The sequence below is a fragment of the Schistocerca gregaria genome, chromosome 6 (genome assembly GCF_023897955.1).
Source record: "Schistocerca gregaria isolate iqSchGreg1 chromosome 6, iqSchGreg1.2, whole genome shotgun sequence".
Lineage (NCBI taxonomy): Eukaryota > Metazoa > Arthropoda > Insecta > Orthoptera > Acrididae > Schistocerca > Schistocerca gregaria.
In genome coordinates, this window is record NC_064925.1 from 430,754,402 (window position 1) to 430,780,428 (window position 26,027).

The 26,027-nt window shown below is 39.9% G+C and overlaps 1 protein-coding gene across 2 annotated transcripts in view; it reads right to left on the reverse strand.

Annotated features, from left to right (window-relative positions):
* Window positions 1-3,991: 3,991 nt before the first annotated feature.
* Window positions 3,992-26,027, reverse strand: part of LOC126278027 (N6-adenosine-methyltransferase catalytic subunit) — a 62,426-nt gene continuing 40,390 nt past the window's right edge. For both annotated transcript variants that reach the window (XM_049977755.1, XM_049977756.1), the window contains exons 10-12: window positions 18,465-18,612; window positions 16,134-16,312; window positions 3,992-4,229 (exon numbers count right to left, since the gene is read on the reverse strand). In XM_049977755.1, coding sequence (XP_049833712.1) covers window positions 4,118-4,229; window positions 16,134-16,312; window positions 18,465-18,612 — 439 coding nt within the window. In that variant the 3' untranslated portion in view covers window positions 3,992-4,117. The remainder of the gene's footprint in view (window positions 4,230-16,133; window positions 16,313-18,464; window positions 18,613-26,027) is intronic.

Here is a 26,027-nt window from a genome sequence, read left to right on the forward strand (position 1 = left end):
ACCTATGTAAGGGCATCAAATGTAACTTATTATGTCAAATGGTTATTCTGTTATAAAAATTTATAATCAGGGCAAGACTTTGGGCTCACCCTGTATAATAATATCATTCTGTGGCCAAACAAAATATAATGTATTGCTTCTTTGCTGACAACACACAGCTAATTCTTCTAATATGAGGTTCACTATTGCAAAGCAGAATAATCTTAACACTGGCTTGAATATCTTTTCAAGTGAATTGCATTGAAATCTCTTTTGACAATAGCTATCTTTCTCCTATAACATTCTCGTATTTAAATTTATGGCTTATCTGAAATGAAGTCAAAATTCCTTCATCAAATCAATGGATCCCAAGTTCCTCAATTCAGTCTCAAATTATTAAAGTATCGTAACATTGCATCAAAATTCTTCAGTTTCCTTAAATGATCAATAACTTTTTTTAAATTATTCTTTCAACAATCACCCTGAAACTAAAACAACAAATTTATTTATGAAACAAGATGGAATACACACATACTATGAGCTACAGTTCTTGGGTCTTACCATTGTTGATTTGTGCATTTATTTCAACTTGACTTCTACCACATGCAACCTCATAAATGATTTCATATTTATTCATGGTAATATGGTTATACAGTCCTTGAACTAATAAATTCCTCTATGGTATACAACATACATTGTCGTTTATATGATATACCTTAGAGTTGCGAAAGTTGGACTCACTGTTCCAAGGATATTGTTAATAAGACACTTCACAGCAGAACTTTGTTATTGTAGTAAAACTTGAAGACAAGATATACTGCCATTTGACAAGTGAGCCTTTTGTAATTTATGCACAGATACACAGTAAAAAATGACAATCGTTCGCCACCTTCCAATGGCACAGCTATTCTCATTCTATAGTATGTGACCAACAGAGGCATTTGCCTGAACTGAAAATGAGAAACCACAGAACATCATTTTCAAAGTTGCTGGTGGCTGGATTCAAACCACCTCGCCTGCTGCTGAATCCATGGATTGCTGGCTCAGTGCCTCAACGCACAGAGCTACCACAGTCGATGGAGAATTTGGAAAAACATTTGATGGTTCATAAATGCTTACATATTTTAAGATTTGTGTGTGTGGAAGTCCTGGCTTCAGTTATAATAATAGTACAAGGATATTTATAGATTTTGGATGAAAAGGGAGGTATGGAGGCAGTCAGTTTGGACAAATTCAAGAAATACACGAACAAACTAGAGAATGTACTGTGTCAACACAAATCCCATACAGCATCCAGAAACCGTCATCATTCCATATCCAGACTGGTTTTCATAATTGAGTGTTACACAGGTGACCAGACTGGATGATGTTTTGTCATGAGGGGTACTAATGATAGAATTTTGAGCAATTTTTCCAAAGAAATGCAACCTTTATCATTTGAGAATTATTTTTTTTTGTGATCAATGCAATCTTTGGATGACACAGCCAAATCCATGGGTGCTTTTATGCACTGAAGTTTTTTGTAATGATGTTTACTGATCTGCTGCCTTGTGAAACACTGGAATATTGCAACCCCAAAGTTCCATCAGCCTCCAAATATAGACTCCAGTATTAATATTAAACTGCTATATATATGTAATTAGGCAGTGCATACATATTTTTAACTTATCCTCAAAATCGGTTTTCCTCTTCTCTCTTGCTACAAACTCATCCATAATCAGAAACTATTACAACAGCACACAGTGCAAAAACAATAAACAGCAGCACTTACATTAAATTCAAGTGCAAGTAAGAACTGAATTGATCAACAAAAAACAGCTGAAGTCAAATAAGCCGAACACTACAATAGTTGAACTTGGCTAAAGTATGGATGGGTGATAGCTAATAGTACTATAGATATCTCGATAGTTTAACTCTATTGATGGCCTTGTTGACTATCAATAGTGTGTACCACTTCTTCATTGTGTGATTGAAAATCAAAATACCTCTCAGCTGCACTACATGACTCGAAAGAACCGACTGAAAAACAAGACAATGAGCAGACAAGAAATAATAGAGGTTATGATGTACTTAATTTAGTACTCTCATCTAATTACTTCTTTCAAAAAGGAAATTTACAAACAGGACCCTGGGCTAGCAATGTGAGGTCTCTTAGTGGTCTAATTGCAGAAATATTTACCAATCATACAGAGAATGAAATACTGACACTAAAAGATAGCATCACAAGTAATGTTAAATTCTATAGCACTAATGTGGGTGACACTCATCCCATTTTGTGATACAGACAATGATGTTTGAGACCCCATCAGTGACTTAAATAGCCTGTATAAAAAGATCCAATTTATCCTTGTCTTGATGTGAAAACACCAAAATATAACAAAAAGGTGTACTTACTGAGAAGATGCTAGTACAGACACCACTATACCAAACTGCTCTACACAGCCCACCTCATACAAAAAACTGCATATAGATCAATGCTATACAGAGCACACAAATTTCTTCTTCAATGTACAGAACTCCAGCAAGAAACAGAAAGCATAAAATGTACTGCATTACACAGTGGATATGCTCCTTCACTGATTAATCCATTGTCACAATGGATAAAAAATAAACTGAAAAAACAACTTCAAACTACACTCACATGTGAAGCATCCCAGCAGTTAAATATGTAAAAATGTCATATCTTGGTATAATGTCTGACAAATCAGCTAGGTTATTCAAGAACACAGAAGTAAAAATTAGCTTCAGCATGAACAACAACAAAAATATGGAGCTTACTAAGAATATAAAACTGCCAGACACAGAACTTGATGCATCAGGCATTTACAAAATTATCTACAGCCAATACAACAAATATTATATACAGCCTTGGTAAATGCAACAAATCAGCATTAAAGACACAGCCACCCTTTCAAAAACAAAGACAGTCCTGAAATGTTGCACAAAATCAGAAATTAGAGGAATTGATATCATGGTACAAATGGAAATTTTAATTCCTAAAACAAAATATGGAGATAATGTTTTTAATGAGGTAACCAACTTCAAACACTTAAAATTGTTCAGTTGTCTTAAGCCAGCTCTAATGCATCAGATTTAAGATCTGTAAATGTGAAACAAACGATGACTAGCATGTTTGCATCGTGAATATCAGTGTAAAATGTGATAATCAATATTCACCCAAACGCTGCAAGGCCACCATACTATATTTAGTATATCATGTTTACATGAATGTAGACAAATTTATGCTGTGAATTATGTCAAAAAAGTGATAAAATAAATAGTAAAATATTGTGATGTTACACAATTGCTGTGCCAGTGCACCAAGGATAAAAAACAAAGCTTTACAACGGCAAAATTGGAAGTGAAAAGGGTCATATAAAGAGTGTCAAACACAATTTTTGCAACATAAAAGCTGATGCAAAATTCTCTGCATCCCATACAGGCTGTGGTCTCAATCATAATAAACAACAAGAGACAGCTTCATATCAGCAGAAGATGTCCCTGGATAACCCCTCTATCCCCAACCTCCACAAAACCAAACAGTCTCTCCGGCAATGAAAAGTAAACAAAGACTGCTAAGTTAATTTACTTTAAGACAATTTGTTTTAAGCAGCAATTTTCTGTATGCATAAATGCATGAAGATGGGTGAAACATGCTCGAAACGCGATGCAACTTGTTAAATGAAACATAAAACAAATAAATGTGACAGCAGATGATAAAAATAAATAATACGTAAGTGGTGTGTAATTTCATTTAAGTGATTTTTTTTTTTTGGGGGGGGGGGGGGGGGTCCTTGCAGACCTCGTGCCCCCGCCACCCCCCCCCCCCCCCCCCCCCCCCCCCGGGCTATGCCATTGACGACACACACACACACACACACACACACACACACACACACACACACACACACACACAGAGAGAGAGAGAGAGAGAGAGAGAGAGAGAGAGAGAGAGAGAGACAGGGAGGGAGGGGGATAGGGGAGGGACATGGGGAATAAATTTACAGAAAAGTTTCACTATCATAAATTCATATTTTTCATTTTTTTACAAAATGATTGAATACTTTCATGATAACACACGTAAGCTGATGTATAGTACAGTATGAAAATGAAATTTTCTCGCTAATTTTAGTTTAGATCAAGACTTTGGTGGGGTCATACAATTTCCATCTGGATACCTTTTTCGAAAAGCTTGGATGAGCTCTGGATCAACAAGACGAACACCATCGACTTGGTTTCCAAGTGTTATCCTGAAAAAATTAGGTTCCAACTAAAATATATTTGAATAAGGTAATATCTGCATTAAAGAAATTAAATTGGTTATAAAACTAGTTTTCTAATTTTTAGTTACAATATGATTAATAAGTTATGCTAGGCAGCTAAGTGATTAAGCCTTAGACTACAAATATGAGGTTTAGACTTGATTCCCATTTAATCCTATGAATTTTCATGATATTTAACAACTTGTGTTCTGAGTACCTGAAAACTATGCTGAACTGTGGATCAGATTCCGCACTGAACTGGCCATTCATTACTTTGCAAGTTCTATGGTTTAAGGAAGGTAGCACATTCAACAGGAGCACACCTAGTAAATTAAAGCACTCTACAAGTTGTAATGTAGTATGCTAGCCCGCCACCTGCACGATAGCATCTCCTGCCGGCGTGTATTGAAAACGCAGGTATTTACTAATTCAAGAATGTTCTTTGCATACGTCAAATACTGAAATGCAATATATTGTACAGTTACAGATAGAAACTCAAATTATTTATCTTTGTTGTAATGCAGCTAATTACAAGTAGAAACTAGGAAAAGTCTCTGTTGTAGAAGTAAAGTTATGGAATTCTTGCTAATTTATGATTGTCTGTCACCTTTTGTAAGCACAAAGACAATGCAACTGATGATAGGAGTGCGAGTTTCTGCTGAGCAACCTAATGTCCTAATTGTTGAATTGTGAAATCTGATGTAGTAGTGTGAAAGTACTCTGAATGGTAATTGGAATGGAGGTTATGTAGGCCTAAATGCTGTTAAGGAACTATTTGTGAAAACATATAGTTTATCACAGCTAACCTAAAGTAAATATTTACATGTGACTATAAACTAGGTGTCTGGGACCATAAATTTACAGCTTGGAGGATATTCTGGGTAAGTTCAAAAAACTATTTTTTTTAATCAGCCCAATAATCAGCTTTTGCTGAAAAACCATTGGGCCACTGTTCTAAAGAAAGTTTATTACCTTCAGCAGGGGCCTTAAAACATCCCACGGATGGTTAGCATTTAGTGATGAACACTTTTTCACAGCCAAATGCCAATAAAAACCTTCCTTCCATTACCTGAACCAAGGCTGTTACTTTAAACACAAAACAGCAACTCATTTAATTTTTCTATAGTAAATATATTAAAAATAGTGATCTTTTTTCCCCATCTCATAAACATGGATATTTGCAAATCAGTTGGAGGTGCAGAGATCAGCAGATTTCAACATTTGAAATATATAATAAATATTCAGTTTCCATGTATAATGAAAAAGAAAGTAACTATTGAATTTTTTTGTCATATACACTACTTATACAGTTTACAGTGGGCTAAGGGCTATGAGTTAATTGGCAATTGACCATTTCCCATCCCCTTGCTGGTTTACACAATTCTGAAATTTTGTTTATTGCACCGTCTTTGGTCTTTAGCTGCATCTGAACTTTTCCTGATGTCCAGGTTGTAGTGAATAACCACAGCCAGAGACAAAACTCTGATGGTATCATAACAGGTTTCAATTTTTTTGAACGTCATTATACGATGATTCTAGTACTTAACATCATACCTCATTTTGATGAGTCACTGAATAACATATTCAGATCACCTGAGAAGTCAAACCGGTTAAGATACCAATTGGGTGACTCAAGTATGGAAAAATACAACAAAAGAAATTTGTTTACAGTTTTGAGTTTACATTCCCTTTAGTGTGTGCTAGTTTACATAAATAAAAATGTGTGTGTGTGTGTGTGTGTGTGTGTGTGTGTGTGTGTGTGTGTGTGTGTGTGTGTGTCGAGAGAGAGAGAGAGAGAGAGAGAGAGAGAGAGAGAGAGAGAGAGAGAGAGCAGGGGGCGGAAGGGGTATTGGAACATCAATCAACTCCATTAGACAGATTCGTCCCACCTATAAAACAGCAAAATAGGCAGACTAACCCATGGACCCTGCAGCCAACAAAATTAAGAAAGCAAACGAGAAATTCCAGAAGGCTATAACAGTGTGCTTATAGACAACTGAGCTTGGAACAGTGCAGAGGAATTAAGTAGCATTACACAATGATACTCATCCAAACAAGGAAAGACAGCTGGTAAAGTACCTATGCAACTAGTTCCAAAACGATATCTGTGACAAATACAAAAAAACTCCTGGTTGAGTGAATCAAAACAGTTCTGGTTTAGACTATGCTAAGGATCAGTGACAGAAAATCCATAAGGGGGTGAAGGCATGCAGTGGAACATCTGAACTATCCTTATGCACAAGAGGAGGATGCAGTAGTGCTGGCCAGGTTAAAGAAAGGAATAACACTCAAATCTGACAGTATCCAGTCAGAAGTGCTGCAGTAATTAGCACCACAGATAGCACCTTGCTTAATATCTGTATTAAATGAAGTATTACGTCCAATTCATGTACCTGATTCATGGTACCGAATGAGGTGGTGCAGTGGTTAGCACAGAGGACGCACATTTGAGAGGGTTATGATAAAAATACGGGTCCAACCATCCAGATCTAGGTTTTCTATGATTTCCCTAATTCACTCCATCAAATGCTGGGACGGTTCCTTTCAAAGGGCATGGTTGATTTCCTTCACCATCCTTAAAACAACCTGAGCTAGCACTCTGTCTCTTATGATCTCGTTGTGGATGATACATTACACCCTAATCTTCCTTACTTACTGAGTCATGGTAAACGATGAGAACCATAATTATCAAACAATCCAAAGATATGAACCACTTAAAATGTAAATCTTAAAGGAGGACTTGGTTATACATGCTTGAGCTACACGCTAGGAATGCTTCCTGTATGACTGACTTCTGCCACACAGGTGGCTTCATGGACTTAGCCATTGTCAATTTGGGTTCCGACAGGGTCAATCAGTAGAAGACACCATAAAGTAGGCATTTAGCATGCTTCAGATATCTTTCAAAAAAATGCAACTGTTTTATGATATGAGAGTACATCAAATATAAATTGAATTTTTGTTCCTGAGCGTCTACTGTCGGTAGGACTGAACCTGCACTCGTATAGCTGAGTTGTAAGCTGGTCCCTTCAGCTGCAGTGAGATGAGTGTGGCAGCTTTGTGAGCCTACCTCAACCAATAACATAACACAATCTTGTAAATACCTCTATGGCAACACCTCAGTGTTGTCACAGCTCTGTAGATGGCTACTGTTTCCTCCTGCAGACATCAGGACTTCCCCACTGAAAGCTGGCAACAGTGCTGCAAGCTGTCAGTGATCTTTTTACACTGTCTCAACTACTGTAAGCTTTAGGAGTGAGGAATGGGGAGAGCTGGTCATTTCACACTTCCACCCAATTCGTCACTGGCATTCACGATGTCAGAGCAACAGGTGCACCCCTCCACTGTGCTATGCATACTTACAAAATTCAAGCGATGGAAACTTTTCTGAGATTGGCTGCACAATATGGGGACCAAGCACTGTAAAGGACTCATGTGCCTGCCTGGAATAAAAAGTTCAAGGAAGGATGAGAACAAGTGGAAAAATCAGGAACATGATAACTGTCCTCGGACCAGGATTACAGACAAACATATCGGTGCTGTTCAAGATATTCTCCAAGATGACTAACAGTTAAGTGTATCTGAAACTGCAGACAGGTAGGGATAAGTTATGGACGTTGTCAAGTGATCATCACAAACAATCTAAAGCCCAGTAAAAAGAGAGAGAGAGAGAGAGTCAGAATGTCTTGCCTTTTGACTGCAGATCAGAAGTTGAGACATTTGGAGGTCTGTCAGATGCTTACAGCAAGGTCTACAAAAAGCAATGCATTTTCAAGTCAGATCATCACCTGCGATGAAACTCTGGTCTGCCACAACAATCTCAAGCTGAAACAAGCCAGTATGTAATGGCACAGGAAAGGAAAGGAAAGGAAAGGCAGTATCAGTGATAACAAAGGCTTGACTGTCACCTGCCAAAGTTCTTTCAACCATTGTTTTTGGGTACTGAGGCATTTTGCTTACTGATTTTTTGCATGGGTGATGCTCAATCAATTTTGCTTACTACTTGAGCTGTTGAACAAGGTGAGGGCTGCATACTGCCATAAAAAATGAGACCAACCAATTAAAGAGGCTACCCTCTTCGAGACAATGCCAGGCCCTATACTGCAGTTCTGACCATCTCAAAACTTTAAGCAATGCCCCGGACTGAATTTGATCATCTCCTTACAGCCTGGACCTACTGTCCTGCAGTTTTTATTTGTTTGGGCCGCTTAAAGAAGTTCTAGGAGGAAAACAACTTGAAGATGACAAGGACATGGAGTGATTTGTGTGTAATTGGCTCTTCACATAACCAGTTTTATTCTATAATCTGCGATAAAAAATTGTTTCTTCTCATTGGCAAAAACATATTACTAAAGCCGGACACTATGTATAAAAATTATATCTGCCTTTTATTTTCCAATAAATAATTTAAAAAAATATAATTCCATTTATATTTGTTTTACCCTCGCAGAATTACAGGCACCTTCGATTATGTTAGGTGGCCTGTGTTGGTCATGCAACAGAGAGAGATATGGCACCTGCATCATTCTATCATAGCTTTCAATACCACTGCAAGGGGGTGAGTGGTGGAGTGGCATGCAGGAAACTGGAGGTGATTACACATATCACAAATAGATGCCCACATGGGCCGATCTGTGGAGCTGTGCTCTGGGATCTCGTGATAGAATCCCTTCCTCAGTCTGACTGATTGGCATTGATGTATATGTGGTCGCTGTATGCATTGGCCTTATGCTAATAGTGTTTTCTGAGAACTAAAAAGCTGCACTTTAGTAAAAATGCTGAAGTGTAGTGGGAAAGTGAGCAAATAATGTGGAGGAAACAAATTGATGATGGTAGTACACAAACTATCTACATGGTGCTAAAAGTTAGATTATCAGTAACTTGAAACCCAACATTTAAATTAGGCAATGTCTCTGCAGCTGCTGAACAACATGACATGCAGAGACCTTAAGGTGCAGCAGCTGAGGAAAAAGTTTCTAACATAATGCACAAGATAACAAGTATAGGTACTACAAATTCATGGTTCCCACTGTTCAACACAACAGTATACCATGTTCACAATGATACTTCCAAATCCATAGTATGGGAACACTGATTCTGCTTCAAGAATCATTGAAAAGCTATGTGATAAGGACAGAAGAGTGCATTCTTGAGCTGTTTTAGGTATTTGGAACTATTCTAGTGGAGTTATTATAATCTTAGGTGGTGTGAGTAAGGGAGAAGCTGGGGCAGGGAGGAGGAGAGAGAGAGCAGAATAGGGTGAAGGAAGGTGTAGTGCTGCTAGTAGCATGTGGTGGGGCAGGGTAAGGTTGTTGAGTGCTGTCAGGAGGTTTTTTTGGGTGGAGAGTAAAGAGAAGGGGGAACAGATGAGGACAGAAGTACAGAAGGGGAAAAAGACTAGTGGGTGCTCTGGTCCAATACAAGGCTGTGTAATGCTAGAATGGAAGCAGGGAAGAGGACATGTAGGTGAAGGAAAGGGACTAGTGAAGGTTGAGGCCAGGGGAGTTATGGGAATGTAGGATATATTGCAGTGACAGTTACCATCTGTGCACTTAAGAAAAGCTATGTTAGCAGGAAGGATGCAGATGACGCACCTTACACAGCTTATAAAAGTACCATTTGTTAATAGGCTGTTCCTAAGAAACCCTGAAAAACCACGATTTTTGGGTACCAAAAGTACCAATTGTGAGAATGGCCACTTCTGTATTTTCTGTTCATGGCATATCACTCAAATTTTTACCAAATGTTCTTAAGAAGATGTTCTTGAGGAACTTCACAACTGTTTTCAATATCGTTATCCACTACTGAAATCCAGAGATTCAAAGATACTGTCCTTTATGCAAAAAACCCCAAAAACTTGTGTTACCATTTTTTACTTTTGTTGTACCTGTCTGTAACTGAACATCTCCTTTACATAGTGGGTAGAAGCCTATCCTTTCATAAAACTGTCGTTATTCCATCTTGGACTTCCCACTATTTGTCTGATTGATACCACTACAATTTTAACTGCATACTGGCTAAGGAAAGGACACCTAAAAATGCCCAGAAGAATAACTAGTGTCAGGATCAACAAATATAAATTTAAAAAATTGGAGGATGAGTACCTGGTAGAGTATCTGAGATTACATATTAATTGCTGATGAGTTTATTCTTTCTTCCTGAACATACGAGAAAGTCTGAAAAGGCACCATGTTAGTCCTAGTCAGGGAATGGTACATTTCTTTTGACAGAACACAGCTCTTATCTCACCTCACTCCATCTTGGGACATTTCAAGCTTGAGCAGATCAACATCTGTGAACAGCAGAGATGAAGGAATTCCAGAACACATTGCCTTCCACTACACATTACTGAACACATTTAGACCTAACACGACATTTTCACCTCATTTATACACAGCTGTACAAGGCTCTAAAATAGTGAACAAAATCTCCACCAGACTGCTAGTAGCAAATAAAAAAAGGGTTTGCCCCAGACTACACTAAAGTGGCACGAATGCTAAATAGGGAGTAGTATCCAGCAGTGAGTAAGTGTGAGTGAAGAGGGAGCATCAGTGTAGAGAAAGTGAAGAGGTCAGTGACATGCATGTGGAGCATGTTGCCCCATCATTAGGTGGCCACAAACACTGCTAAAATTCATGCCTACGATTGTACCTAATTGTTAAGAAAAAAAGTACTGTTCTCCCATCTGGTGCAGCTTAAACACCAAGCTTTAGACAACTAACAATATTAAATTAGTGTTATTATATCTGTTACAATAGCTGAAAGATATCTTTGCTGTAAAATACAACAGCAATTTTCCTAAATCACATAATGTTCCTTAGCCACAACTAACAATCGACTTGTAACAAGGGCAAGGGCTCTAGATCTGCAGAACCTGAACTCCCACTGCATGGCCCCACTGGAATGGAAATAGTTACAAAGTGTCAAGCAACGGGCCATGTGATGTAGACTCAATGTACATTCAAAGTTCACCACCCCCCCAGTAATTGCGATGAGGTTCTCTTCCTGTTTTCTATTTTTTTTTTCTTTTCCCTTACTATCTTTTAGTTAAACATCTTCAATTTTCCAAATAGTTACGTTTTTCAGATTATGTAGTAATAGACTGCATAAACCATTAGAAGAGATGTTATTTTGCACATTATTATTGCAATGTCTAACTAAATTTTATATACAAATTGTGGTCCTATGCCATAATTGTATATGAATTTATTATTGCAATTAAGATAGTTCATGGTATTTTATTAATAGACTGTCTTCAAACATTGGACCACAAAGCTTTTTCACAAAGTAAATTAAATAAACACTCTCTGGAAAGACAATGGACAAAGTGCACTAAAGGGAAATGTTTAACACAAGTGTAAACTGAAGTACCGGGTCTTTCACTGCAAAGACCAATAAATTCCTTCTTTGTCTTGGGCATAAAACAGGATCACAGAATTCTCTGGTTTTGGTATCTGCCTCAACTACTTTGCCAGTGAGCCATCTGATGTCTCAGATGGCAAACATTCAACTGCAGTTTCTACCACCTGCATATTTATCAGATTTTAACCAAGACTACCATTCTGCAAAATACATCACCACCGTCAGCACTCACATAATAAACAACAAATGAGCTATCAGTCCAACCACGACAGTGCACCGTACCAATAAGTTCCAAAAAGCCGCACTTGAAAATGTGATTTTTCAGATGGTCACAGGAATAAATGGTCAAATGTTTCGGATAGTCCTTGCCCTAATGACCATTTGTACACCTATCAGAAGAATAGGCATACTGTAGCTATCCTACAGGACAGGGCCACAAATTAAACACTACAAACTTACTCCAGCCCAGGCAAACTGAGCCAATTGGTTGGTTCTTTAGCATTAGGTGTGGTCTAGTGTGAACCTTAGACAGCTTATGAAAGCATCATTTGTTCATGGGCAGTTCTTGAGAAAACCTCAAGGGTAACAAAATTAGAAATTGTGTGGATGGTCACATCTATATTTTCTATTCATGTCAAATCACCGAAAGTTTTGCTACATGTTCTTAAGAAGATGGTTTCAAAGAACTTTGAAACGTTTTTCGATACTGTTATTCATTAGGAAGATCCAGAGGTTCAGAGTTACTGTTCTTACGCAGAAAACAGTGAAAATCAGTTTTAGCCGCTTTTGCACTCTGAGTCACAATTATCTGCATAAATAACCATGGACCATGGCTCAAATTTAACTGTGCATTCTTTAGACATTTATTTAGAAATGCCATATTCTTGTTTCCAAAAATCTCTATAGTTATCAACACACACCTGAAAAACAGTGATTTCTGGGTATCAAAAAGTTCCAATTGTGTCAATGGCCACTTCTATAATTTTTATTCATGGCAAATGGTCAAAATTTTTACCATGAATTTTTAAGATGATGTTCTTGGGAAACCTAGAATTTTTTTGTATCATTAAACACTACAGAAATCCAGATATTCAACGATATCATACTTATACGCACAAAATATGCAGATAATATTCAGTCTGAGGACTAAATGTAGTTTTGACTGTTAGTTAGTGAATGCATGGCAAGGGTCCAAGGATCATCACAGGGTTTCATGGTCACCAATATTTAGCAGCACTGTCTCTAAACTTTACACCTATGCAAGCTGTCTTGACCTGGAAATTATTCAATGGTGCCACCTGCCGGTACATTAAAAAAAAAGAATACACCTACTCCTTTGTTGTACAAAATTTTTGCATTTGAAAATCAAAATTGAATTGTCTGGTTAATGTTGGTGTATCCTAAAAATGTTGGCATTGTTATGTAAAGCCGTGTAAAGTGAGCTTGCGTTGGATGGCACCCAACTTTGTGTTAACCTTTTATTATGCGTACTTTGTTGTTACGCTGTCATGTGTGTCAAATTAAGTAATTGAATATAACAGAGGGAAACATTCCACGTGGGAAAAATATATCTAAAAACAAAGATGATGTGACTTACCAAACGAAAGTGCTGGCAGGTTGATAGACACACAAACAAACACAAACTTACACACAAAATTCAAGCTTTCGCAACCAACGGTTGCTTCATCAGGAAAGAGGGAAGGAGAGGGAAAGACGAAAGGATGTGGGTTTTAAGGGAGTGGGTAAGGAGTCATTCCAATCCCGGGAGCGGAAAGACTTACCTTAGGAGGAAGCGCACGCACGCACGCACGCACGCACACACGCACACACACATACACACACACACACACACACACACAGACATCCATCCGCACATACACAGACACAAGCAGACATTTGTAAAGGCAAAGAGTTTGGGCAGAGATGTCAGTCGAGGCGGAAGTACAGAGGCAAAGATGTTGTTGAAAGACAGGTGAGGTATGAGCGGCGGCAACTTGAAATTAGTGGAGGTTGAGGCCTGGCGGATAACGAGAAGAGAGGATATACTGAAGAGCAAGTTCCCATCTCCGGAGTTCTGACAGGTTGGTGTTAGTGGGAAGTATCCAGATAACCCGGACAGTGTAACACTGTGCCCAGATGTGCTGGCCATGCACCAAGGCATATTTAGTCACAGGGTGATCCTCATTACCAACAAACACAGTCTGCCTGTGTCCATTCATGCGAATGGACAGTTTGTTGCTGGCCATTCCCACATAGAAAGCTTCACATTGTAGGTAGGTCAGTTGGTAAATCACGTAGGTGCTTTCACACGTGGCTCTGCCTTTGGTTGTGTACACCCTCCGGGTTACAGGATAGGAGTAGGTGGTGGTGGTGGGAGGGTGCATGGGACAGGTTTTACACCGGGGGCAGTTACAAGGGTAGGAGCCAAAGGGTAGGGAAGGTGGTTTGGGGATTTCATAGGGATGAACTTTTTCCGCTTTCAACACTACTGCTGCTATAAAATCCACCGTTTACAGTTCACAAACAGTTCCTTTCACCTATTAAACATCCATTTCAGCTAGCTCTAATAACTTTCGCTTTATTTCCATTTCCGTTTATCCCACATCAATGATCACTTTTAGCCACTTCCCACAGGTTTTAACGTCATTATTTCTTCGTCAGACAATTGTTAGCCTCACTTTCAGAATCTGCCACCACAAAACCACTCCTTTTAATACATTTACGCACAGTTTTTTCGAAATACCCATATATTTTTATTTTCAGTTTCATTTCAGCATCATGTTACAGTTTCCACCTTCTAATACCATGTCACCCTCACAACACCCCCACAATGACCCCATTAAGTTTTATTTACATTCCCTCCGCAAACAAGCCTTCGCCCTAGCCATATTACGCTCCCATATTTTATTTTCTCAGGCTTGTCTGACATTTGGCATTGCCCCCAAAGGCCTCACACTTAAAGTTCCCATCTCTGGATGTAACCCTTCTTTCCATCAGTCCCTATACAGGTTCCAAACTGAACAATCCATTGCCCTCACCCACCTAATCCTTCACCTACACATCAACTCAGCCAATGAACACACCCGTCAACTCCTATCCTTAATAAAAGTCCTTAATCTTTCCTCTCCCACATCCACAATGGCTGTCCAGAGCATCCTCCTACAGGCCAACCTCAAATTAGAACAGCATGCCACCCTCCACCCAAAAAAAAATATCCAATCTCCTGGTTTCCCACCTCCGGAAAGGCAACTCACTCACCCTTCACAACCTTTCCAGCAAACCTCAACCTCCTCTCATTGCACACAGATCCAGTCTCTCCCATCTACTTAATCTCCCACTTCCAGCTCCACTCCCCCCAAAATCTCAAAATTCCAATCAACACAATCTGGAACCACAACACCCTAATTCAGTAGTTATCCTTTCCTCCAAACCTCTCTCCCAATCCGAAACCTCTGTCCTATCCAAAGGCCTCACCTTCAGCCCCAGAGGAACTAGTGATGGTCAGTGAGACACAGTGTCAGTAAAAGAGAAAGAGAGATAGATGAAGATAGCAGCAGTAAGAGGGCAAAAAGGATAGGAGACAGTAGAAATGAAAAAGAGAGATGATCAGAGACCATAAATATGTTTGGGGAATGTTGACACTCCCCCCCTTGACTAGTGAAATTTAACAACAAAAAATTTGCTTGTTCTCCACCATATCCATTAACCACGTGTTAGTTTCCTGGTCTAGGGGTCAAAACCCCAAGAAAAACATACCCATGGACATGTCTGGAGAGGAGACGATGGTGGTTGAAGAAAAGGACAGCAGACTGTAAGCAAGAAAGAAAGAGACAATGGCAATGGGACAGAGAAAAAGAATGTGACAAAGACAATGGCAATGGGGTACAGAAAAAGAATGGGGCAAAGATGATGGCAATGGGACAGAGAGACAGCAAAAGTGGCAGAAACGGGGACAGTTGCAAGGAAGAATGAGTGAAAGGGATGAAGACGGGACAGTGGTAGAGACAGAAATGAGACAGTGCCAATAGGCGAGAAAGGAGACAGTGGGAAAGGCACATATATAGACAGTGGCAGTGAGAGAGAGTTCCTGAGTATGAAGGCTTCACTACAAAGTGAGACTAGATAAAAGGATTTAAAATATTCTGTATTGAAAGAGGAGGAATATGTTTGCATGCACATATTTTTGGTGAGGAAAGCAAACTGAGGACTGATGCGGATGGTCTCCCACTTTTTGTCAGAGTTTTAAAGAGAAGCATATTTGCCTTGTCTGTGCTCCAAGAAGAGCATTTTTCAACTGGTCAGATTTTGACTCTGATAATAGTATGTGTATTTAACGTATGAGATGTCACACTGTGATTGGAATATTAGAACTGAAATAACAAAGGGCATCTTCATCTTTGCACTTTTGTTTTCCTGTTTATGCTGTTGTGCATATTATTTCTATTATTGCAACATTCATTACTTAATGTTTTCATCTCATAGCATTATTTCCACATCCACTGGGTTGCTACATTTAAAGCAAGTACTTACCAGTTAGGCTGGACGTTATGAGGGCGTCCAAAGAGCTCAATCTTCCTTGTGCCTGGTGATAAACGTTCAATGATACCATATATTTCGTCAGGTTTGTGACTCGTAGCTCGTACCTCTGCCACAATAACATCACAGTCAAGTCCTCTATTAAGGTTGTCTGGACTACCTTTCATCCCAACCTGTAGTATACAGATAATACTACATAACAATACAAATGTACATTCAATGCTCATGACAACTCTGCAAGAAATGTAAATATGTGGCTATAATGTATTATACTGCCAATTCTATGAATTAGTATGTTTACCTATACACTTCACAGACAACGTTAGTGATTTCCTGCCTTATCCCATCTGCTTATGAAAGATGGGAACTTAACTTATTCTCCAATTCCTATTAAGATGTTGGACAGAGACAGCAGAATTGCCACATAGTCTTCCTTAAATGTTAGATCTTTAATTATGTTGCAAGAACATTGACTTAGTTCAAAGAGATTTCCATTTATGTTTTCTGGGTATCTCTGTTATACTTTTGTGTACCAGCCTGTTACAGTTCTAATAGCAAGTCTCTGAATTCATTCAATGTCTCCTTTTTTTGGCTGCTTGGCAAGGACTCCAAACACTGGTACATAACTCCAGGACTGAACACACTAGTGTTTTGTATGTGGTTGCCTTTCTACAGTGGAAATTCTAGGATGGAATAACAACAATATTATGAAAATCATAGATTGCTACTCACCATACAGGGGAGACACTGAGTTGCAGACAGGCATAACAAAAAGACAGCACAACAAGAAGATAGCAGAATGAAATTTTCACTCTGAAAGGGAGTGTGTGTTGATATGAAACTTCCTGGCAGATTTAAACTGTATGACGGACCAAGACTCATACTAGAGACCTTTGCCTTTCATCAGCAAATGCCCTACTGACTGAGCTAGCCAACCATGGCTCACAACTCTTCTCACAGCTTTACTTCGACCAGAACCCCATCTTCTACCTTCCAACCTCCACAGAAGTAGTCCAGCAAACCTTGCAAAACTAGCACCACTGGAAGAAAGGATACTGCACACACATGGCTTACCCACAGCCTGGGGGATGTTTCCAGGATGAAACCTTCATTCTGCAGTGGATTGTGTGCTAACATGAAACTTCCTGCCAGACCAAGAATTGGACCTTGCCTATTGCTGGCAAGTGCTCTACTGAGTGAGTTCCCCAAGCACAACTCACAGACCATCCTCATAGCTAAACTTCCTCAGATACCTTGCTTCCTACCTTCCAAACTTCACAGAAGTTCTCCTGCTCAATCAGTAGAGCTCTTGCCCACAAAAGGCAAAGGTCTCCAGTTTGAGTCTCTGTCCAGCACACAGTTTTTATCTGCCAGGATGTTTAAAAAAGATAGCTGTCTTTCTGTTGTCCCTGTCTGAAACTCAGTGTCTCCTCTATATAATGAATGTCAATCTATACTTTTCATAATATTGGTTTCCTTTATAGGTGCACTGCACTTTCTCTGCTTCCGCCCAACAAACATTAAATCTTCATTTATCTTCCCTACTATTGATTTTCACCTAATGTTCTTGCAATTTCATACTACTTTGCAGTATTAGCAGCAGTCAAATAATGCGAAGAGCTCAAAAAGTTTATCACAAACCCTATAACTGTACACTATTGAGTTGTTTCTTCTGTTTACAGACATTTATCTACATTTAAAGAAGGTTACCAGAACAAGGATTGGGTGAAGCATATCAAAAAGATTGTAAAGAAATGACTGGATGGAGTATCAAAAGTGGACAGTAAAAACATTCCACATCAAAAAACATGACTGCACAGCAAGAGCATAGATAAATACCTTGCACGGCTTGTTCATTGAGTCATTTAATAAAAAAGAATGACATCTCCATGCTTTTCATCCGTGCTACATTCTGTCTGTCAAAATGGAAGATGTAAGGGAGTGGACACTATTTCATCTCAACAGCCAGTCACTCCATTAGCATGCACGTTGCACTGCATGCTGTTTGGTGGTCACAGAGACATTCCCCAATTTACAGTACTAGGTAAGAAACCAGCTAAGAAACCACAGTGTGCCCATTTGTACCCAGCTATGCTAACAATTCCCTGGTGTGCTAGCCATGTGTCACTTAACTGAAAATGCCAGATATGAAAAGTGTTAAATCTCATTTTCTTAGCAATGTAAATGTGCTGAACTGAGAATTATAGCATAGTTCCATACTATGTCACTCCACATAATGCAATCGTGTAATAAACATAAAACTTTATAGTACAGCATTTCACATAAGAAACCAATAATAAATATTCAAACTATGTGGCTACTTACTAAACAATGCTCCTTTCCATGGTTGAGCCAGTGACCAGTGCGACCAGTCCTAATTATCCTCTGCAGTTGGTTTGTTTTGACCCATATTATTTCATCAACACGTTCATAGCCCCAGAGTTTTAGGCACTCTCTGCCCAATTCCATTGCCCTGTAATAAAGAACCACTACTGCAAAGTTAAATGAGCCACTTCCATGCATTAGGAATAACACAGAAGGGATGGAGCAGGGAACTGTGATGTGAGACATTTATTTATAGTTGTTGATTCTCAGTAATTGATTCAATCTTTCGTAACTTTCAATGCTCCAATAAAGGAAAATTCGCTTCTCACTTCTTCTACACATCATTCTGTCTTGATTCCACTGACTATCCTTAAGGAACATATTTGTGTAGTTTACAGTCTTTTAAAAACATATTGACAATAGCTGCAGCTGTTCGCATCTAAATGATAAATTACTGCTGTGACTGAATGTTGCTGGTATTGTTAAAATGAGTCAAGAAACAAGAAACATTACAACATCTCTCTTTTTGAAACAATAATGGAAAATCTGAAGAGAAATACCAAAATTGATATGGGAACAGACAACCAGTTACCACACTGAGGAAGCTCTCAGCAGCAGATCACTCACAAACATGTCGATATTTTTTTCCTGCAGTTTTTTTTTTAACAGTCTCACTAGGGGTAAGATAGATACTGCCTACAGGAAAATTAAAGAGACCTTTGGAGAGAAGAGAACCACGTGTATGAATATCAAGAGCTCAGATGGCAGCCCAGTTCTAAGCAAAGAAGGGAAGGCAGAAAGGTGGAAGGAGTATATAGAAGGTTTATACAAGGGCGATGTACTTGAGGACAATATTATGGAAATAGAAGAGGATGTAGATGAAGACGAAATGGGAGACACGATACTGCGTGAAGAGTTTGACAGAGCACTGAAAGACCTGAGTCGAAACAAGGCCCCCGGAGTAGACAACATTCCATTAGAACTACTGACGGCCTTGGGAGAGCCAGTCATGACAAAACTCTACCAGCTGGTGAGCAAGATGTATGAGACAGGCGAAATACCCTCAGACTTCAAGAAGAATATAATAATTCCAATCCCAAAGAAAGCAGGTGCTGACAGATGTGAAAATTATCGAACTATCAGTTTAATAAGCCACGGCTGCAAAATACAAACGCGAATTCTTTACAGACGAATGGAAAAACTGGTAGATGCAGACCTCGGGGAGGATCAGTTTGGATTCCGTCGAATTGTTGGAACACGTGGGGCAATACTGACCTTACGACTTATCTTAGAAGAAAGATTAAGAAAAGGCAAACCTACGTTTCTAGCATTTGTAGACTTAGAGAAAGCTTTTGACAATGTTGACTGGAATACTCTTTTTCAAATTCTAAAGGTGGCAGGGGTAAAATACAGGGAGCGAAAGGCTATTTATAATTTGTACAGAAACCAGATGGCAGTCATAAGAGTCGAGGGGCATGAAAGGGAAGCAGTGGTTGGGAAAGGAGTGAGACAGGGTTGTAGCCTCTCCCCGATGTTATTCAATCTGTATATTGAGCAAGCAGTAAAGGAAACAAAAGAAACATTTGGAGTAGGTATTAAAATTCATGGAGACGAAGTAAAAACTTTGAGGTTCGCCGATGACATTGTAATTCTGTCAGAGACGGCAAAGGACTTGGAAGAGCAGTTGAACGGAATGGACAGTGTCTTGAAAGGAGGATATAAGATGAACATTAACAAAAGCAAAACGAGGATAATGGAATGTAGTCAAATTAAATCGGGTGATGCTGAGGGAATTAGATTAGGAAATGAGACACTTAAAGTAGTAAAGGAGTTTTGCTATTTAGGAAGTAAAATAACTGATGATGGTCGAAGTAGAGAGGATATAAAATGTAGACTGGCAATGGCAAGGAAAGCGTTTCTGAAGAAGAGAAATTTGTTAACATCGAATATAGATTTATGTATCAGGAAGTCGTTTCTGAAAGTATTTGTTTGGAGTGTAGCCATGTATGGAAGTGAAACATGGACGATAACTAGTTTGGACAAGAAGAGAATAGAAGCTTTCGAAATGTGGTGCTACAGAAGAATGCTGAAGATTAGATGGGTAGATCGCATAACTAATGAGGAAGTATTGAATAGGATTGGGGAGAAGAGAAGTCTGTGGCACAACTTGACCAGAAGAAGGGATCGGTTGGTAGGACATGTTCTGAGGCATCAAGGGATCACAAATTTAGCATTGGAGGGCAGCGTGGAGGGTAAAAATCGTAGAGGGAGCCGAGAGATGAGTACACTAAGCAGATTCAGAAGGATGTAGGTTGCAGTAGGTACTGGGAGATGAAGCAGCTTGCACAGGATAGAGTAGCATGGAGAGCTGCATCAAACCAGTCTCAGGACTGAAGACAACAACAACAACAACAGTCTCACACTGCACATTATGTTCTCACAATACAGAAAAGTTTTGTGTCCTTGGGAGTATTTCACACCAGCATAACTGAATAAACTCTTCTTTGTTTCCAAGCTGCAACATTTCAAATAAAATACTCGAGCTTTTGATGGTTCTCTTTGCCATCGTCATCAGGATTAAAATATCATTAATTGCCAAGTTTGGCATAGTGTTCTGCTTATATGGGAATGATTGCAGCATCTGGAATCAGTTTAAAAAATGACAAAGTGATGCATGAGTGGGATGCAAGTTGTGGAGCACATAGCAACTCTGCTATGCCCCCTCAGGAGAAACTGCTGTCCAAACTCCCTAAAAACATCAAGCATAAATCTTTGCTTCTGCTCGATATCCAAAGACTGCCACCATGCCTTACTAAGTGTGTATCCATGGTCTCTTAAAATTGTTGCTGTTTATTCCAATCTCAGCCACCTCGTAATATTATCATGTACGAGCCAAGATGCTTATCTTTTCAAATTGTGTTTTACGTCTGTTTTCCAGGCAGTGCTCAGCGATTGCCAAATCCTCAAGCTCCCCGTTTGAGATATGTTGCTTGCACTCAGTATAATGCTTTGCAACAGTGCGAAGTGACTGACTTATATAAATGGTGTCACATTCATCGAGAATGCCATACACATCAGATATAAAACACGCCTTGAGAAGGCGAGACACTTGCAGCATCATATTAGGATTCCATTATAAAGGAGGCAACCGAGATTAGAATAAACAACAACAGTTTTAACAGAGATCAGAGGTACACACTTCATAGGGCATGGTGGTGGTCTTTGGATATCAAGTGAAAACAAAGACAGATGTCTGTAGGAAAGCGAGAGCAGCATTTTGAAATGAGTCACCAGCCCCTTTGTGCCACCTGAAGTCATTGGTTCCATAGTGCATCAAAGTTGCTACGAGTTGTGCAGCTCGCCTTCCACACACACATCACTTCAGCCCTCTTTGATAGGTTCGAGATGCTGCAACTGTGCCCATATATGTGGCACGCCACATCAGTCCCAGCAGTCAATGATTTTTATACTCCTGATGATGATGATGGAGATAGCCATCACAAGCTGAAGTGTCTTATTCAAAATGACATGGCTTCTAAAGTGAGGAGACAAAAGAAGTAAGAGGATGGAGGTGGATGATCTCCTTCTACATCTGTAGACTGCAAATCACTATGAAGTGCATGGCAGAGGATAGTTCCCAGTGTACACTATATTAGACTTCCTTTCCTTTCCATTTGTGTGTGGAGTACAATAAGAGTGACTGCTTAAATGCCTTTGTGTTCACAGTAATTAGTCTAATCCTGTCTTCATGGTTGCTATAAGAGCAATATGTAGGAGTCAGTAATACATTCCTGGAGACCTAAATACTGTTTCTTGAAAATCTGTAAGTAGGCTTTTGTGAGACAGCTGGCATATACTTCAAGAACCTGCCATTTCATGTTTTACAATATTCTGTAACATTCTCCCACGAGTCAAACAAACCATTCATCATTTGTTCAACCACTTCACTAAATATATTCAATATCCCTTGTTAGCCATATCTGGTGTTAGATACACACATTTGAGCAATATTCTAGGATGAGTCAAGTAAGCAATCTCATTTGTGGACTGAGTATATTTTCCCAGTATCTTATCAGTGGACAAAAGTTTATGACCTGTTCTATGTACAATTAATCCTATGTGGTCATTCCATTTCACATCCCCACAAAATGTTGCACCCAACTATTTTTATGATATAATAGATTAAATAGTCATTGGATACTATGCTGTTGCATTTTGTGATGTGTACAATTTCATAATGCTCAACATCTGAAGAAAGTTCGCAATTATTGCATCGCTTTGAAGTCTAATCTAGATCAGCGTGAATATCTGAGCAACTTTGTTCACTTATACTCATTATAGATTACTGTATGATTTGCAAAAACTCTGGGATTGGTATAATTCTGAGATTATTATTATTATTATTATTATTATTATTACTATTATTATTAACATTGCCTATCTGGTCAGTAACAGACAACAATAGTAGCAAGTATCCAAACATACTTCCCTGACACGTACCTACAGTGAAATTTACACATGTGGTGACTCTCTATCCACAGTAACATGCTGCATCCTTCCTACAATGAAATCCTCAATCCAGTCACAAATATTTTTATACCCTGTATGGTCATTCTTTCATTACTAAATGTTGCAATACTGCGTCCATGCTTTTTAGAAGCATACTGCATCTACCAGTTTGCCTTCATTCATTGCATTCAGTATTTCGTGAGAGAAGAGTGTAAGTTTGATTTTGTGTAAATGATGTTTTCAAAATACAAGGTGACTGGTTGGTGGGAGTCACTCTGTACAAAATACATCATTATACACTCCTGGAAATGGAAAAAAGAACACATTGACACCGGTGTGTCAGACCCACCATACTTGTTCCGGACACTGCGAGAGGGCTGTACAAGCAATGATCACACGCACGGCACAGCGGACACACCAGGAACCGCGGTGTTGGCCGTCGAATGGCGCTAGCTGCGCAGCATTTGTGCACCGCCGCCGTCAGTGTCAGCCAGTTTGCCATGGCATACGGAGCTCCATCGCAGTCTTTAACACTGGTAGCATGCCGCGACAGCGTGGACGTGAACCGTCCGTGCAGTTGACGGACTTTGAGCGAGGGCATATAGTGGGCATGCGGGAGGCCGGGTGGACATACCGCCGAATTGCTCGACACGTGGGGCGTGAGGTCTCCACAGTACATCGATGTTGTCGCCAGTGGTCGGCGGAAGATGCACGTGCCCGTCGACCTGGGACCGGACCGCAGCGACGCACAGATGCACGCCACGACTGTAGGATCCTACGCAGTGCCGTAGGGGACCGCACCGCCACTTCCCAGGAAATTAGGGACACTGTTGCTCCTGGGGTATCGGCGAGGACCATTCGCAACCGTCTCCATGAAGCTGGGCTACGGTCCCGCACACCGTTAGGCCGTCTTCCGCTCACGTCCCAACATCTTGCAGCCCGCCTCCAGTGGTGTCGCGACAGGCGTGAATGGAGGGATGAATGGAGACGTGTCATCTTCAGCGATGAGAGTCGCTTCTGCCTTGGTGCCAATGATGTCGTATGCGTGTTTGGCGCCGTGCAGGTGAGCGCCACAATCAGGACTGCATACGACCGAGGCACACAGGGCCAATACCCGGCATCATGGTGTGGGGAGTGATCTCCTACACTGGCCGTACACCTCTGATCATCGTCGAGGGGACACTGAATAGTGCACGGTACATCCAAACCGTCATCGAACCCATCGTTCTACCATTCCTAGACCGGCAAGGGAACTTGCTGTTCCAACAGGACAAAGCATGTCCGCACGTATCCTGTGCCACCCAACGTGCTCTAGAAGGTGTAAGTCAACTACCCTGGCCAGCAAGATCTCCGGATCTGTCCCCCATTGAGCATGTTTGGGACTGGATGAAGCGTTGTCTCATGTGGTCTGCACGTCCAGCACGAACGCTGGTCCAACTGAGGCGCCAGGTGGAAATGGCATGGCAAGCCGTTCCACAGGACTACATCCAGCATCTCTACGATCGTCTCCATGGGAGAATAGCAGCCTGCATTGCTGCGAAAGGTGGATATACACTGTACTAGTGCCGACATTGTGCATGCTCTGTTGCCTGTGTCTATGTGCCTGTGGTTCTGTCAGTGTGATCATGTGATGTATCTGACCCTAGGAATGTGTCAATAAAGTTTCCCCTTCCTGGGACAATGAATTCACGGTGTTCTTATTTCAATTTCCAGGAGTGTATTTGAGCTCAGGATATATTATAAGGTTCTTCAAGAAATAAATGTCACTGTTATTGGAAGACAGTTCTATAAGTTACTTCTGCTGCCCTTCTTGTAGACACGTGTGATTTGTGCTCTCTTCCAACTATTGGACACAGTTTTTTGTATGACGGATTATATTAGGCCCTGGGGCCTTGCTCAATTTCAGATAGTTCTCGATACTGCTGACACAAATGCCTATATCAACCATATTTGCAGTGATGCAATAATGAAGCAGGGCAGTAATCCTGTATCTTCCCTTGTTCAGAACATATGAAAAAATTGCTCAGCACCTCTGATTTTGCACTGATATCCTCAACTTTAGTTAATGTGTGATTCATGAGTGCCTGAAAATTACCTTTGGTGGCAGCGACACCCATTACGTATGACCAATACTTCTTTAGGTTTTGTGAGTTTTTTTTAAATGATCCTGCGCATGAAGGTTTCAAACACTGCCCTTCTGACAGCCAAATAGGTTACATTAAGCACTCTCCAGCTATAAGCTTCTGCTTTATTTGACACCTACTGTGCAGTAGTCACAATTCTTTACCAATTTCTTCTGATAAACTGTATACCAAGGGGGCCCCTCTCTCTATCCAATTAAATAATTGTTCCTTAATGAGTTTTAAAAAAACTCTCTTCGTCACTTGATTAGCTTTGCTACATAGTTTGTATTTATATGCATTTGAGTACAAAAACCTTTTCGTGTTAAAATTTGTGCATCATGGTCTGAAGGGCAATTCACCCTTTTACTAATAGAATGCCCATCTAGTAATGAAGAATGAATAAAAATATTGTCTTGGCTGTGCTACTGTTCCCCTGTACACCAGTTGGGAAAAAACACAATCTCCATCAGGTCATATCAACTTAGATCTTCCAACATCCTTTTTTCTTGCACAATCACATACAAAATTAATACTGAAGTCACCACATGTAACTAATTTTTCATACTTCCTGTAAAGTGAACCAAGAACCCTCTCTAGCTTGAGCAGGACTACTCCGAAGTCAGAGTTAGAGGACCTATAAACAACAATTAGAAGTTTAGTTTCACTAAATTTATCTACCCCTGCACAACATTCAAATACCTGTTCAGTGCAGTGCAGTGATACGTCTAAGGTCTTGATGGAATACTGTTTTTTACATACATGGCTACTCTCCCACTCTGCAACGAACTCCTTGAAAAACAACCAGCAAATCTGTATCATGGTAAAGGAAGCCTCTGAATTGTCAAATTACTTAAGTGGCGCTCCAACATAGCAATAATGTTGGCGTCAACATCTATAAGCAGTTCACTGTCTTTACCTCTGGTACCTCTTA